The 17907-nt window shown below is 31.5% G+C and overlaps 1 protein-coding gene across 1 annotated transcript; it reads left to right on the top strand.

The window, feature by feature from the left end:
• The first annotated feature begins 13847 nt into the window (after positions 1–13847).
• LOC105762933 (myb-related protein 308) lies at positions 13848–15049 on the top strand. The gene is made up of 2 exons (XM_012580910.2): positions 13848–14248; positions 14340–15049. Exons 1-2 carry the CDS (start codon positions 13986–13988, stop codon positions 14848–14850), a joined length of 774 nt encoding a protein of 257 aa, XP_012436364.1. The 5' UTR covers positions 13848–13985; the 3' UTR covers positions 14851–15049.
• Positions 15050–17907: the final 2858 nt, after the last annotated feature.

Genomic DNA, 17907 nt, shown 5'->3' with positions numbered 1-17907 from the left:
TCCTAAGAACACTGTTATCACAATGCTTATCAACTTTCAATATATCAAAAAATACCATGTGTGAGACTCTTTTACTTTTCCTTTTCTAGCACAATCTAATATAAAAGGAATTCATACTTCTACTCTATTTTGTACGAGTAAGATATTTTATCAATACATGAAAATTCAACTACAACTTTCTGGTTCATATTTTAGCTACACTACAAATTCATACTTCTAATCCCTTTTGTACGAGTATGATATTTTATCAATACATGAAAATTCAACTACAACTTTATTGTTCATATTTTAGCTACACTTTATAACTTATAGTCGCAGCTTCATTGCTTATACTTTGGCTATATGTTGCTTCTATTACTCTAGCTACAACTTTATCGTTTATTCTGGCTCAGATTTATACATTAAACGTTGCTATAATGCTTTATAAAAGGATTGAATAGATATCCTGAACATTAGGTCAAGAGATATTCTCTCCTCAATGTGAAGTGGAGAATGGTTCTCCTTGGTTATAAATATTCTTAATTTTTTTATTAAATTAATGAAAAGAGTGGTTACTTTTTGTAGAATAAAGAAATGCATTCATCATTATTAAATTAATGAAAAGAGTGATTCCATATATTTCAAAGTGGCTTTTCTATTATGTCATCATCTATATAGCATTTATTTATGCATTAATTTTATTTCTTAAAATAATGGGAAGTTTAAAATTGCATGCAAATTATTTATTTATTTACTTTATTATTAATAATAGATTATTATTGTAATTTTAGAAAAGATAAAATAGTTTGTTCCAAGAATAAAATAGTAAGTTGCTCCCACTTTTTTAGGGAAACACTATGGAAGGTTATTCCCAAAACACTATACTTGGGTGTTCCCAAATTTTTTTAAGGAAACGTTATCACATGTTATTCCAGAAACACTTTACTTGGAAAAATTACCAAAGGTTATTCCAAAAACACTATAACTTGTTGTTTCCATTATTTTTTAGGAAACATTGCAACAAGATATTCCCAGTTTTTATAGGGAAACACTATATCTAGTTATTCCAAAATTTTTAAAGAAGAGCAATAGCTCAACTTTTAGGGAAAAGCAAGACAAACTCTTTTAAAACATTATAACTTGCTCTTCTCAAATTTTTTGGCACACCTCATGCATGTTTTTCCCAATTTTATTTTTACGTAGCTTGTTATTCTAAAAGTTTTAGAAAAACATTCTAGGGCACGATTCTTATTTTTTTAAAGAGAAAACATCATCATGCTTTTACATAATACAATTTATTTTATGCATGAATTGTTTTTCTTCTCTTCTTTCATAAAAATAAAAACTCATGCAAGGGACAACAAAGTGGAAAATTCATTTTTTTTTCTTTTCCTACAAAACATGAGTTATTTATTTTTACTACACTGTTCTTGCATGAGAAATTTTTCTACTAAGAATTCTTATGCAGAGGCAAAATGTATCAGTTCCTTGAAATAAAGAATATTATATTTTAGGAAATTGGGCTACCAAACATATCTCTTCCGGAACAACTCTTGCTTAGAATAGTTGTTTCTCAAAACAACAATTGTTCAAGAATAACTATGTCCAAAATAGCAATGTAATACTCCAAACTCGGCCTAAACGTTATGGCCAGATCTAGAGGTGTTACTGTAAAATGGCAAAGAATCTAGATTTCGCATATTCTAAAAATGTCGTAAACCCTTACACCCAGTTTATAAAAAAACATATCTTACTTAGGCCTCCTTTGGTTTGGATTTTAATGCCAGTGAGGTGCAGTTGGGGTAAATAACTGCTACCAACCTCACTGCTATGTTGTTTGGTTCAAAGATGACGATTCAAAGAAAATTATTTGGGCGCTTGGTATTTTAATGCATAAAAATACCCATACTTTTATTTATTATTTTACCATTTTATCCTTGAACGTTAAACTAATTTCTTTCCCAATCTTGTTTTTATTATTTTATAATAAATTATTGGAAGATACATTTTAATATTTTATTAAATTAATTTATAAATTCACATATTTTAATAATTTTATAAAAGTAAAATAATTTAAAAACTTCTATTATATATCAATTCTAATCTGATATCCTTAATAGTCATTTTTTATTCGCACCTCACCGCTACAGCTGCGTTTGAATCCAAACGCACACTCCACCATTGTTTCTAATCTCACTGCTACAGTATCCAATCTCACCGCTACAGTAACTAATCTCACCGCCACTGTTGTTTTTAACCTCACTGGAGGTAAACACATCGCCCATCCAAACTAAGCCTTAGCCGTTTTGTTGAAAACGTTGTTTATTTACGTTTTTTGAACCGTATATTCTTGCGGCGAAAATTTTTAGAAAGTTAAGTTTTGGAAAACACTGTTTGTTATTTGCAATTCGTTATTTTTTGGGAAAGTGAAATTTGTCGATAAAAAGTTTAAATCGTATTATGCAAAATACATAAATAAAGTCCGAAACCCAAAAATAGTCCAAAATATCCTGACAGTCCAAAATTTACAAAACTCTCAAATCCAAATTTAAATAAATCAAGTATACGAAAATGAAGTTATAATCGAGCTTATATTGCACCGACTCGCCTAAGTCTGAAGGTTACCTGAAAGTGACAGACAAACAAAAGTGAGTATTCATAATTCAGTGTGTAATGAAAAACATGAAAAACAACAAATGGCAAAAGCTGAAAAACTGCACAGTCGATGTCACATGACCGCGTGCCACACTGTGTGGTAGGCTATGTGACAGACCGTGTGTGAAACACAGTCTGGGCTATTTGGGCAGTGTGAACCACACGGGCGTGTGGGTTACACAGGTGTGTGCTAGATCGTGTGGGCCACATTGGCTAGCCATTTAGGCCGTGTAGGCCCAAAATTCTGAATTTTTACCTAGGGTTGTATAAAATGTTTGGTTCGAAAATAGGTTTACCGTGGGGTCGATATGTTATAATTAAGCTACAAAACATGATTTCTAGCCATCCGATAGTGTGAAAATTGATATAAATATACATGTTTGAAATTTTATAATATAAGTAAAGTTTGTAACATGCTATGTATAATCTGGAAAAAAAAATGTTATGTGTGTTCTTTATCTATTATTCTGAGCATGTACATCTTAATATTCTAATATCTGTTAGTACTACATTTGCATATGGGATGGGAATTGATATATGGAGGAAGTATGGGCGGTGTAATAACTTATTTTATTTGGTGGCTTAGCCACATATATTTGATTCTGTAAATGGCGATAAATCGCCTAATACTCTGGCAACTTTGTTGCAAATGTTCTTAAAAGTGTCATACCTACACTAAGTGGTGTGTAAGGCTTAATGGGTATTAAATACCCTATATGGTGTGTAGGGATGGTCAGAGATGGTGTGTAGCGGATGGGGGTAGGATTGTAAATTTGCATATGATTCGACTTATGTATATGATATGTGTTATGTATCTGCTCTGCTATGTTATAAACCCGAAATTAAGTCAGTGATTCTATTTGGTTTAAAGTTACACACTGAGTTATGAAAACTCACTTTTTGTTTGTCTACCACTTTCAGGTAACCCTCGGACTTGGGCGGGTCGATGCGACGGGAGCTCAGTTATAACTTCATTTTCGTATATTTGATTTATTTAAATTTGGATTTGAGAGTTTTATAAATTTTGGAATGTCAGGATATTTTGGACTATTTTTGGGTTTTGGACTTTATTTTCGTATTTCAATAATACGATTTAAATGTTTTATCGACAAAATTCACTTGCTCGCAAAAATAATGGATTTCAAATAATAAACAGTGTTTTTCAAAATTTAACTTACTAAGAATTTCCTCTATAAGAATATACGATTTCAAAAAAACGTATATAAACAATGTTTTCAACAAAACGACTAAGTAAGATATGGTTTTTTTATAAACTGGGTTTTCGTTTAATAAGGGTTTACAACATTTTTAAACTATACAAAATCTAGATTCTCTGCCATTTTACGATAACACCTCTAGATCTGGCCATAACGTCTAGGCCAGGTTTGGAGTGTTACAAGCTATGTTCATAACAGGGCTTTAGTTAGAACAATTGTTATCCAGTGTAGTTGCTATTTGAGAATAATTATTCTTGGGAACAACTAAAGTTTGAAACAAATCTTGTTTAGAATAATGACATTTTAGGAATAGCTATGTTTAGAACAACCGTTATTTGGAACAACTTGTATTTAGAACAATTTTTTTTCGGAAGAGCCATTATTCAGAACAAGCTTTACTAAGAAAAGCGGCACCACAGAACAACTCTTAGTTGGAACAACATCTTCATTGAGAACAACTATATCAAGAACAACTCATGTTTGGAACAAGTCAAAATAATCATTATTGAAGAACAACTCTCATCCAAGAACAACCATCATCTTGCGTTTCAAAATAAGTTTCACGGAAGATATTCACATGGTATTGCTTTGCCAAAGTAGAAGAAGTAGAAGCAACCCCAGAATATGGCAAGGCTCTTAGGTTATCTTCACTTTTGGGATGTTCTAGAGAGCTTGGCTTGGTGGATCAAATAGGAAGGTAGTTAAGAGTTCTCCTCTTTACATTTTCATGTAAAGCCGACGCCACGTTTGGTTGGAGGAATGGAATAGTCATTCCCTCATTATTCTTAGATGAACAGTGAGGCTGTAGTTTGGTTTACTGTTCTCTTCAGTTGGCTAAAGGGCTATTCCTTTCCTATTTTTCTGATTTATAGAATCATCATTTGGTGAAGGGGGCTAAGAATAGCCTCTTCAACAACGGACGTAATAACAAAATTTTGCCCTAGAAAATTTTATCATGAATTTGTTTGCCCATCGGTTCCATCGTAACAATGGTGCCTCCCTCGATTCTGTAATTGAGAATCGTCGATTCATTTCCAACTTGTTTACCCGATTCCTATCTCTCTTATGGTCGAAGTTTTTACTCAGTGTCGGAACTCTCCTTCCTTGTCTACATCAAGTCTACCACACCGCTAAGGTTTTCAGTTTGCCATCAAAATGTGTATTCAATGTCAAAGATCCAAGGACACATATGATACGTCTCCATTTCCTTCGATTCAATTCATCGATATTGGATTTGAGTAACTTTCGATTTCGCATTTTGGTTAATGGGTTACTAGCTTTAACCAATTTTAGCGATGGAGATTTAGTAAATCCTAAAATTATAGAATATTTATTTTGGGTTAATTTAGAAAAGCTTGAAATTTGTTTCGTTTTGGCTGTTGGTGTTGTCAGTTTTAAATGTCGTTTCTTTCCCTTTTTCTTCTTCTTTGTTTTTCAGTTCTTTTCATTTTTTGAATCGTTCTAGTTGCTAGTGTTGTCAATTGGATGGATTTGATATTGGGGTTTGATTTTGGGTAATAGGGGCTTTTGAATCGTTGGGTTGGTGTAGTGAGAATGATGAAAAAAAGTAGATGGTGGTGGTGGTTTTAGAGTAATGGTTGAGTAATAATGGTACGGTGAAGATCAAGGGGTGTGGTAGAGCTTGAGATCAGGCTATGGTGAGGGTGAATGGAGTAATAATATGCATTTATATAATATTTTTATCAAAAAAATTTATAAAATTATATTAAAAGAAATAAATAATATATAAATTATTATTTAATTATATTTTTCATTATTAGTAATTATTTCATTTGATTCAAAATATAATTTAATTTAAATATTTTTACAATATATTATTAATATATTTAAAATATTTTTTATTTCTAAGGGTGAAATTGTCATTTGCGATCTACTCCATATCTATTCCTCTCAACCAAACATATGAATACTATTACAATACTTATTCCATTCCATCCAATCAAACCACTATTATGTCTATTAAATTCCATTATAGCCCTATTCGATTTCCATAGAATGGCTATTCCATTACAGCCTTATTTTATTCCAGTGAACCAAACATGTCGCGAGTGTTTTTCCCTCATTTCAAAAACATAGTGAATTCTTCTTCACTATTAACCATCACAAAAAAAATCTTTCACCATCCTTTCTTAATCATTAATGAAATTGTAATTGAAATGTATTTATCATTACTCTTGTTAATTGCCAGCTTTGCAACTCCTATTCCTGAAACACTATAAATATATGCCTTTCACAACTGGTGAAAGGACTTTTTGCACTTTTGGCATTTTCAGCATTTTGAACTCTCAAAGGATTCTCTCTAAAATTCTCTCAACTTACTTCTTTTTCAAGCATGATCATCAACCATATTTCTCTTTCTCGACCTTGACGACTATCACCTGTCGCTGCACTCAATGCTATTGTAACACCCAATACTTGACCTAATCGTTGGGTCCAGTCTATAAGGTGGTACATTCGTTTCCAAATCAACAACGATAGAATATAATATGATTCACATCATTAAGCATACAAACATAAGAATTATAGGAAAACAATACAAGAGATAATAATTCTCGGGTCTTATGGAAACTTACGAAAGCTCTAATGTTAACCTGAGGTCGAATTAGGATTGAATTACAAAAGTTTCAAATTACAAGGTTGACATTGTGATGCAAGGGAGTTCTTTGTGGTAATGTGACATCCTATTTTGGTCTCGTTGGGATGACGAGGTTCCTCATCTCGTTGTGACATTAAAGGTCATTTATCGTTGAGATGTGGTATGTTTGATGTCACGATGTCACATTATATTTTTGTAATTTCAGTACACAAACCTACAAATTTTATAGGCATAAACACACATACACTCACCATTATGATCAGTTATCATAAGAAACATTTCAACACCAATTTCAAAATATCAACACCTTAAACTATACTAGGCTAATGCCTTATCATTTATAACCTAAACAACTAATGTATTGCCTTCCAAATACTTATACATATATATTCATAATCAATCTTTCTTTAACGAATCAACCATTCATACCATTTAAGGCATATATATATATATAAGACTTATAACATAACTAATCAATACAGGCATTAGAATTCTTAAATAAAAAGTGCATTTAGACATAGTTTGGTAACAAAATAGACTCAACCTAGGTACATGCCAAACAAATAGTGAAAGAGGTACACAAACATTATTGAGTCCAGGATATTTGATTAGATGCTGAAGTCCACACTCGGGATCATAATTTGAACCTAACCTGCCTCAGAAAACAAACCGTACGCTGAGCAAAATGCTCAGTAGTAAATCTATGATTCAAGATGATTTAAATAAACACAAGTTAATGTATACATCTTATTCATATACAAATTTCATGCCAATCACCTTTCATTTTAATATAACACACTTTATTCATGTTAGCATACTAATTCAATATAAAACATACTATCTTGTTACATAACATTATTTCATAGGCAATTTAGTTCGTTTCTATTTGCTATATCTAATTACAATTATAATTATAATTTTTAATCTTTAGCATACATAAATATATGCACATATTTCTCTTCTCATAGCACATTTTATGCTATTTTCGAGCCTAATGGCTTATTAATACACAACCGGCACCCAGGGTTCGTTTTCGATTCTATTCACTTTGTATTTCCATACCATATATCACATCACATGTAGTTTAAATAATTCATTTGTTTATACCCCTACTAACCAACACAGACTTAGAATGGATACACAAATCCATCACCTCGAGTTGCCCGACAACGATTATGCAGTAACGATACATAATACCACCCTGAATTTCCCGGGAGCAATGGTTTTCTCAACTCAATCAATCTCTCACCTCGGGTTGCTCAACAACGATGGTTTTACTTAGTACTCAGACTCAATGGCATGCCAACTATATCCAACTTGGTCTGAATAGCTAATAGGGTATTCTATTTTTGATTCATTATATACAGTTCAATTTACAATTCAATAATAACAAATCAATCAACATGTCACAATTTCATAACTTATATAACATATATCACACAATTCCATGCCAATTATCAAATATCAAGTAAATTCTAAGTTTTATATTTTATTTAATTTAGTCATTGTCTTAGAAATCAATCTCAAAAACATCGAATCAGTTCAAGTAATCCTAAATAACTAACCTCAACAATATATGATGTAAAATGACATGAAAATGTAGCAATTAAATTGGTCCCAGATCATAGAAATACAAATCGAAAATTTCGAGCTATTCGTCGACGGCTTTGGATTTTCGTTTTCCTCTCGACAAATCCAAGTCGACATTAGCTATGGATTAACACAAAACATATCACACTATAAAAAAATCAACCAATATACAATCAATTATCAATTTATGCAAACTTTACAATTTATTCAATTTAGTCCCTAAAATTAGGGCTAGTATAACTTTCGATTTAATACTCCAAATTAAAATCTGATTTCACATTTTACTTCTTATTTCTATAGTCAATTTTACATTTTATTTAGTTTGGTCTCTAATGTATGAAACTATCAATTAAGCTTTACAATTTAGTCTTTTCATATCTAAGCTTAAAACCTATCAATTTAACACCTAAAAACTGTAAATTCCCGACAATGACATCTTTCAAAACTTTAAAAATTTTATAAATTGGTACATGAGCTAGTTAAATCAAGCTCTCATGACCTCAAAAACATAGAAATTACAAGAAAATGACTTAATTGCACTAACCAATTTGTTGCATAAAACCTTAAAGATTCAACCATGGAGTTCTTCAATTTTTCTTTCAATTCAGTGGAGAAGATGAAGTCTTCTCTCACTTCCCACCGAATGCTTATATATATAATGTAATTAGTTTAGTTAATTAGGTAATTAACTTTAATTTAATATATAATACCTAGTTTAATTAATCTAATGATAACATGCTTATTTCGTCCACTTCCTAATGTTTAAACATGATATATTTTCTATTTTGAACCTTGGGTTAATTGCAATTTAAGTCCTTTAGCTATTTTTCCAGTTAAATATCTATAGTGATTGGACTTTACAATTTAGTCCCAAAACCTTAATCCCTAATTCAAAAAACATATCTATCCAAAATTCCAGTCACTTATATAGTAACTCTATAAGTATCAATATTTATGGGCTCGTTTGACGGAAATAGGATCCCAAAACTGCCTTTTTCAATACCATTGGAATCCTTTTCGCCTTCTTCTTGTACACCTCGTTCACTTGTTTGCAACGCTTCCTCTCTTCATTAAAAGAACCCTCTACAAAGACAAAGCAATATATATAAGCTACCATATAATAATTTGAAAAAAAAATAATTATCTCATGTTTGCAATTTTTGGGTTTGAGAAGACAAATGCAATTATTAGGGTTTTTCCTTTATATCCAAACCACTTGGCTACATGATTATTAAGTAAGGATAAAACTGAAATCAAAATAAGGATAAGTAATAGAGTGACATATGAAGTTTTTTTTCTTTCATGCTTTTCCGAAAATGTTGGAACATTTTAAATATTTATAGTATTCCAATAACTATAAATGGATGTGTGTAATTAATCAAAAATAAATCTATTGGTCATTGGTCAAAAGTTATATCATTTGATTTTTGAAAAGAATTATAACTATTCACACACTATTATTTGAATAGTTATAATATTAAATGAATAATTATATGTTTTTTAAAGACATTATTATTCACAAAAACACTGTTGAAAGATGTCTCTATGAAGAGATATGAGAATTCCTATAAATAGGAATGTGATTTCATTTGGAAATCACACCAACAAGTTCTAAAAGTTCTTTCTATCCTTCCTCATTTTCTAATATTATTAGATTTTTTTATCAAGAGTTGTTGCAGAAATTCTTTGTAGAAATTGAGTTTATTGCTATTCATTGCTCAGTGCTTAGTGGACTATTCTCGTCAACGCAAAACGTAAATAGTAATTGGCTTCATTGTATCCTCGAGGTTAATGTAATGGCCCAAATTCAAGGCTATCTGAATAGTGGTTTCGTAACCACAAATCCGATTTAAAGAGAAATTTATTTTAATATTTTTGCATGAATATTGGTATGATAGGAAAATCGTATGAAAATATTGATAGAAAAATTTTACCGATTTAGTGGTTAGTTAGAAAAAGAAATTATTGAAGAAATTGGGTAAAAATAAGGTATCAAGACCTCAATCTCGTAAAACCGAGTCAAAAATATTTTTATAAATATTTGTGAAGTGTTAGTAATATGGTATTAAAATTTCGTTAGAAAATTTTAATGTTTGGGTAGTCAATTAAGCAAAAAGGACTAAATTGAAAAAGGTGTAAAAGTTACTAGAAGGATTAAATAGCTCAATTGTTAAATGAGAAGGGACATAAATTGAAAATAACCCCAAAATGAGATATTTTGGGCGCAATAGCTGAGAGAAATCAGGAGAATTGAAGAATTAAGGTAAAATTGGAATATTGCACAAATTTGCTTTAAAAGTTAGGACTAAAGTGGAATATCTAGCATTCTCTTCATATTTTCTGCACTCTCATCAGCCAAAAACATCCTAAGGGTTTCTTCAAGCTGGTTTTTCATAATTTTTGCACCAAGTGAGTTAATACTTGCCTTTTTCTTGTAATTTTTGTGTTTCTAAGACTTTTACAACTAGGTCCTATTACTAAATTCATTAGTTTTTGATTTTATGAATGAATTTGAAAGTTGTTAGGAATATGTGCTGGAAGTTTATGATGAAATAGGATGAAATTTAAGCTTTAATTTGTTTTTGAGATGATTTTATTAGGTAATTTCAATAGAAATTGATTTGTAGGACTTAATTGTGAAAAGTTTAGAATTAAAGTCTAGTACTAAAATTCTGATTTCCAAAGCTTATAAAGTAGTTTAAATTGATGGGATAAAGTGTTAATTGAGAAAATCAGATCAATTCAGAGGTTAATTGAGCAGGGATGAAATTATCATTTATTGAAAGTTTAGGGAAAAATGGTAATTAACATCATACACTAAAACAGCTTTGGACAGCAGTAGTACTCTAACTTTGAAAATTCACCAAAATTTGTAGAGATCGAATTAGAGGATGAATAAAATATGAAATTAAAGCTTGTTGAGTCTAGTTTCTCATAGAAGAAACGGTTTAATTAATGGAATTGTAAATCATGAGATATAATAGATTTTGTGAGACAAGGTCAGAATGAATTCGGGTTCCCCTGTTCTGACTTTGGAAAATCATTAAAAATTGTACAAAAATTATTATGAGTTATAATTTATATGGTTAGAATCCTTAATGAGTTTATTTTCAGAAGAAACAAACAAAAACATCATCTGAATTCTGTACAATGAGATAATTAATTTTTAGTGAAGAGGGGCCGGAACTGTCAAACAATGAAACAGGGGAAACTTTAAAGAATAAACTGTACTTTTTGGCTAAACCAAAAATTCTGAAAATTTTATGATAAGAAGATATGTGAGTCTAGTTTCAGGGAAAATTAACAGATCTTAATTTGGAGTTCAGTAGCTCAAGATATAAATAATTTAGTGACTATGACTCAGTGAGACAACTTTTAATGAACTATAAATAATAATGGAATTTTAGAGAATGTTAGGTATGAACATGAAATGTATTAGATTAATGATCAAATTTATTTATTTAGATCCAGAAAGTTCAAATACGAAGCTAGATCGAGGAAAAGAAAAAGTTCGGGATTAGTAGATTTTTTTGTTTACGAACAAGTATCGAGGTAAGTTCGTGTAACTTGAATTATATTCATAAATGCTTGAAAGGTTTGTTATTGATGTGAATATGATTTGGATGTTTATTGTATGATAATTGATGAAGTATTGATATTCTTGATGAAAAGAGGAAATAAATCTCGATTGAATGAAAGGAAAATTCGATGGATCTCTGAAAAGGAATTGACGGTAAAAAGGATCTAGCTCGGACGGGTGATCCTATTCTGATATAGCCCTCCCGAAGAATATGTGGAAAATGGATTTAGCCCGGACGGGTAATCCGAATTAGGGTCTGAATTTAGCCTGGACTGGTAATTCAGATCCAAGCTCATTAGAGTAATTGTCGTTGCAGGGGATTTAGCCTGGACTGGTAATCTCGACAATACTCGTGAGTTTATATTACTGGATTTAGCTCGACCGGTAATCCCGTTTAAGGATGAGGTTCGTGGGAGTGTGCTCTCTGAAATGGAAATGTGCGCACATGAATATGAATTGATGGACCCGAAATTGTACACTAAAGTGTACCTCTGAAAATCCATCGAAATTCCAAGTAGTTCAACGGGATAAATATGGAAAAATAACAAGGAAATGGAAATCATGGAATTGATGAGCTCATCAATCATGGTATATATATTATTGATACATGGAAATTATTGGACTAATTTGAGTGTTGAGTTTGTGCATGATAGGGGAATAATGTATGGAATGGGTGTATGAATGTTTATTACATTGTATGGAAAATATTAGGTAAGTATAATTCTTGTTACATGAGCTTACTAAGCACAAAGTGCTTATCCTGTTTCTTTTTCCCTTGTTTTGTAGTGTTAAGAGCTCGGAGGTCGGATTTGGTCGGAGAAGCATCACACTATCAACATCAAGATCTCGGTACATAAAGAAACTTATTTTGGAAATCAATGGCATGTATAAGCTAGTAAAGTAGATGTTAATGTGGAATGAATGTATGGTTAGCCATTGGTATGGCTAACAAATTTTGGTTTTGGCATGTGATGAGATTATCTTATGAATACAATAAATCTATCTTGAAAATATTTTGAAATGGATTGGTTATGTTGGCTTGGTCTCGGTTTAAAATTTGCAGGGAGGATTAGATATTTATAAAGGGGTTATATTGAGTTTTTTTTAAAAAAAATCAGTAAAATCTGGTAATACCTCGTATCCTATTCCGGCGACGGATACGAGTAAGGGGTGTTACAGTTAATTTGCTTGAAACTCTTTTGCACACCGAATATAGGTAGGGGCAAATATAATCTTAAAGATAGTGACTTGACACACGCCTTGGAACGTTGTCCTATTTCTTCATTTTCTATTCGAGTTCTATTCATGTATTCGAAATTTCCCTCACCGGAGATTTGTAGTAACAGAAGGTAGAAAGAAAGGCAGAATGAATGGAATTTTCTTAATCCTCTTGAAATCCTTTTTTACTTTCTCCAAGGATTGGATCTAGCAGTAACAAAAATACCAATGGATTAAATATTTTATGCTTGAATCACACAATCAATCATTTTTCTAAAAAATAATAGCAAAAGAGATGGGGATTATTAATATTCCAAAGACCTGTGGCTAAGGATATTAGTTCCAACAACATAATAATATTGTATGATATATAGAGAAGTTAGAACATGTAATCCGGTACATGTTGTCTAGTGAGGTGGGGCAAAGATTATTAAAGCTTAACTAAATTATTAATCTCAACTCTAAGTAATACAAAAGGTTAAAATGAAAATACTATATAAAATAAATGGGTGCGGGAACCAGAGATCACACTTTGTCTTGCCCATACTTTAATACCTACCTGAAGATTACCTACTCTTTTTTATTTATTATCTATTCATTCATGCTCATATCATCAAAACAGACATATGTTTATTATATTAATGATAGTTATTTTCTGCACATTCAATTTTAATCATTCTTGTGAAAACTATATCAACAAATGCTGCTTAAATTTTTAGTTTTTTTTAAAGATAACTTGTGATTTTCTTATATTAACATAGAATAATTATTGGGGTACTCGCGATTTTATTTATTTTATATTTAAAATAAATAGAAAATGTGTCAATTTCACTTCTAAATTATAACATTAAAAATTTTAATATATTAGAAAAAAGGGAGAGAGAGAGCCCACCACCGGCCACTCCCCCAAACCTGTCTCACCAACTCACATCTAGAAGAAAATTAGGGTCACATCTCTCTCTCTCTCTCTCCTGTTGTGTGGGTGAGTGAGTGTAAGAGTCAAAAGGCTATAAAACTGCATCTAAAGCTCTCATAAAGGGCCGGCTTCAATGTTCTTCCCACCCTCACCAAACTCCACCCTTCTTCATTTCCGCTTCCATACTGCTTCTTCTATTTTCTAAATCCCAAAATGGGAAGGTCTCCTTGCTGTGAGAAAGCCCATACAAACAAAGGTGCATGGACCAAAGAAGAAGATGATCGCCTCATCGCTTACATCCGAGCCCACGGTGAAGGTTGCTGGCGTTCTCTCCCTAAGGCTGCTGGCCTTCTCCGTTGTGGCAAAAGTTGCAGGCTTCGTTGGATCAACTACTTAAGACCTGACCTCAAACGTGGCAACTTCACTGAGGAAGAAGATGAACTCATTATCAAGCTCCATAGCCTTCTCGGCAACAAGTAAGTATTATGTTCAACTTTGGCTTACTTTATTATTATTATTTTTTTGCAAAATTTCAAATCCTTGATTGGTTTTTAAATTGATTTACAGGTGGTCTCTTATAGCCGGGAGATTACCAGGAAGAACCGATAATGAGATAAAGAATTACTGGAACACACACATAAGGAGGAAGCTATTGAACAGAGGAATCGATCCAGCGACTCACAGGCCACTGAATGAGGCAGGTGTTCATCAGGATGTGTCATCCACAATATCCTTCAATGGTGTTAAACAAGAAAAAGACAAGATGAATAACCCCAATGGTTTTGTGGAGACAGATGAGAAGAAAATCCCAGCAGTTGAAGAAAGGTGTCCAGACTTGAATTTGGACCTCAGAATCAGCCCTCCTCTTTACCATCAAACCCAGCAGCACGCAGATCCATTCAAAACTGGAGGGAAAACCCTCTGTTTATTTTGCAGTTTGGGAGTTAAAAACAGCAGACAATGCATTTGCAGCATCGATACTGCTGCCAGCAGCAGTGGCAACAACACCAATACTGCCTATGATTTCTTGGGCTTGAAAACTGGTTTCTTGGATTACAGAAGTTTGGAAATGAAATGATTGTTTCAGAGGGAAATGTGGAATTTTTTTTCCTTCTTTTTTTAACCATGTAGCTTAAGCAGAAATGGAGAGAATTAATTGACCAAGAGATTGTTATTTAGTTTTAAAAAACCCCTTTAATTTTCTGTTTGATCACCTCTAATTTGTATGATTATATACATATATATAGTAATGATACAGGTGATCATTATTCAACAAATGTTTTTTCATTTATTTGGATTACATACTTTCTTTTCTTTATCTTTTTAAACCTTTTACAATTTTGTTTTTACCTCTCTTTTCCAAGAAAAAAAAGTTGAGGTTTGTCAGACTCATGATAATTGATCAGATCTTCAAAAGGGTCATTCCTCTGCCTTAACTTTGTGTTTTTGTTGATATTTCAGAGAGGGTTCAAAAGGAAAATGATAACCCTCATTTAAAAAATTAATATAAAAGAAACAACACTTTGAAAATTTTTTAAAAATAATTGAACATCATTATTAAGAGTTTAAAACACATTTTTTCAAGAGGTTTTAATGGGGGACAAATGGTTTAGAGTGGTTTTGAGAAGGGGTTGATATTTATTTAGCAGTGGATAAGCTATGAGAGGAGGAGATGTTAAGAAGAAAAGAAGAAGAAAGTGGTGGGTAGGCTATCCCTTCCCCTCTAATAAAAGCTCTTAAGAAACTAACTGTCCGTAGTACCATCTTTCAACTAACCATCCATTAATCATCTTCGCCATCAGCCCCCAACCATCCATGCTTTTAATTACTTGGTTTATCCTTTTTCATATATCAATCGTTTACTTCTTCAAAAAATATTCGCGATAGGAAGAATTAATTAACCTGATACATAAAATCTGTTTGTGTTTATACATATGTTATTCTTCGAATCAAATTAATCCCAAACTATTTTCGATAGCTATACCCCTTCCCCAAGTTCCACCTTTCAAATTTCATTTCACCATTATAGGATCAATCCAATTTATTGGTATTTTTGGAGGTTGCCTAACTTACCTAATGGAATTGGTTCACAAATTAACGACTAAATTCCATTGAAAATGATTCCACATGATCATCAACACTTGAGAGTACCACTGCAAACAAACTTTTATTAGTTTGCAGGCTCAATCTTTGCATTTCAATATTTATTAAATGTTCCAATGTTTGGCAAAATTTAGGTATCAAGCAGCTCTTTTGATGGGACCATTAAACTTTTTTTATACAATATTTATAACTACTCATAACCCTTTCCTAACCCTTATATGGAAAAATAATGTGCTTGAGTGCACTAGACTCACGTCTTCCTGCTCTGACAATAATGTCGATGCCAATTGAGTTAAGACTCACCTCTCTCTATAACAATCAACTTTTATATCAACATTTCATTATAATAGCGGAATATGTTGTGGAATCCATATTTTATGTTTTATTTTTACTTTTTATAAAAAATTTATCTATAAAAGTAACAACTATAAAGTATGAACTATACTTTTTATCAGTTTCTTATCTAAAATGTTACTGAAATTAGTTATATTTTTAAGTGAAATAAAAAATAATAAATTTTAATTAAGATATTATTTCAATAAAATATTTAAAATTTATATTATAAAAATAATCTTTAATAAATAAAATTATATTTATAAATTTTATTAAGGATACGATCTAAATCTCACTGATTAATGATAAGTGTTAAAAGTAATATGTTTTAATCTTATTCTTAATGCATTTTTGGGTGATTATTCGATGTTAATTGTGAATTTTATACTTCTAATCCTTTAAATTCATGTTTTAATGCTTAATAGAACACTTGGGAGTAAAAGGAGCGAAAACCAGAGCATTAGAGCAAGCTACAGGAGCCACATGGGATGAACCATTCCACACGGCCAAACCACACGACCGTGTGACCCACACAAACGTGTGGGAGGCCATGTCGATTTCACGGGATTGCGCACCAAACAGTGAAAATCATGATTTTTAGGTTTTTCGAGCATTCTAAGACTTATATATGACAAAAATAAGAAGATAGAAGTGAGCCGTAAAAGAATACTCAAGAAAACAACTCGAAAAATACCATTGAAGCCGACTTGGAAGCATATTTTCGTCAAGATTGAAGATTTCTAGTTGATTTCATAGGAAGTTATCATGAGTTTCTTTATTTCTTTTGGTATAATGTCTCTTGGATGTTTTTATTTTCAAGCATGAATTAATTTTCTAAATACCTAAGGAGATGAATCCTATGATGGATTTTGTCATTTGATTTTTATTTTACGTAATAAATGCTTAGTTTCTTTTTCTCAATTATGTGTGCTTAATTCTGGGTTTAATATTTCTAGATTCTTGATCCATGTCCGTTGTGCTTTAGTAGGTGGTTGAATAGGCCTTGTTTAAGAGTAGGTCTTACTTAATTGAGTGGAGTTGCATGCAATTCTAGAAATAGGACAACATAAATCTACCGGATTAGAGTCAAATCTAATAGGAGAATCCATAGCATGAATGAATGCAATAATAGGGGTTTTAATTAGAAAGAAATGTCAATTAATTAACCTAGAGTCAGTTACTCTTATGCTCGAAAGAGATATTAGCATAATTTTGGAATTTCTACGGATTAATGTGCTAAATAAGAATTTGTGTAATTTAGATTGATAGTGACAGAGAAAGTCTAGATGAATTCTTTCTTGGGTATTGCTTTGCTTATTGGTTGTTAATCGATTATTTTTGAGTATTGTTCTTTGTCGCATTAATAGTTAATTAAATTACTTAATTTTAGTTTTTAATTGATCACTCAAATTATTCGGTTAAATAATAGAAAGACGATAAGTACTAGTACTTGTAGCCCTCGTGGGAACGATATCTTTGCTCACTGTAGCTATATTTTTAATTGATAGGTGTACTTGCCTTAGTCAAGTTTTTAGTTAGTTTTGTGACACATCAAGTTTTTGGCGTCATTGTTGAGGACTAGAATATTAGGAAAACTTTATTTCTATTAATTTAGTCATTTTTTTATTTTTTGTTTTTAATTTAATTTTTACATTCTAATTTTTCTTTTGTTTGATTCTTATAGGTTCTTTTGGTTTAT

Source organism: Gossypium raimondii, chromosome 12 (genome assembly GCF_025698545.1).
Source record: "Gossypium raimondii isolate GPD5lz chromosome 12, ASM2569854v1, whole genome shotgun sequence".
NCBI classification, from domain to species: domain Eukaryota; kingdom Viridiplantae; phylum Streptophyta; class Magnoliopsida; order Malvales; family Malvaceae; genus Gossypium; species Gossypium raimondii.
The sequence above is the reverse complement of the archived record's forward strand: the minus strand, read 5'-3'. Positions and strand labels throughout refer to the sequence as shown.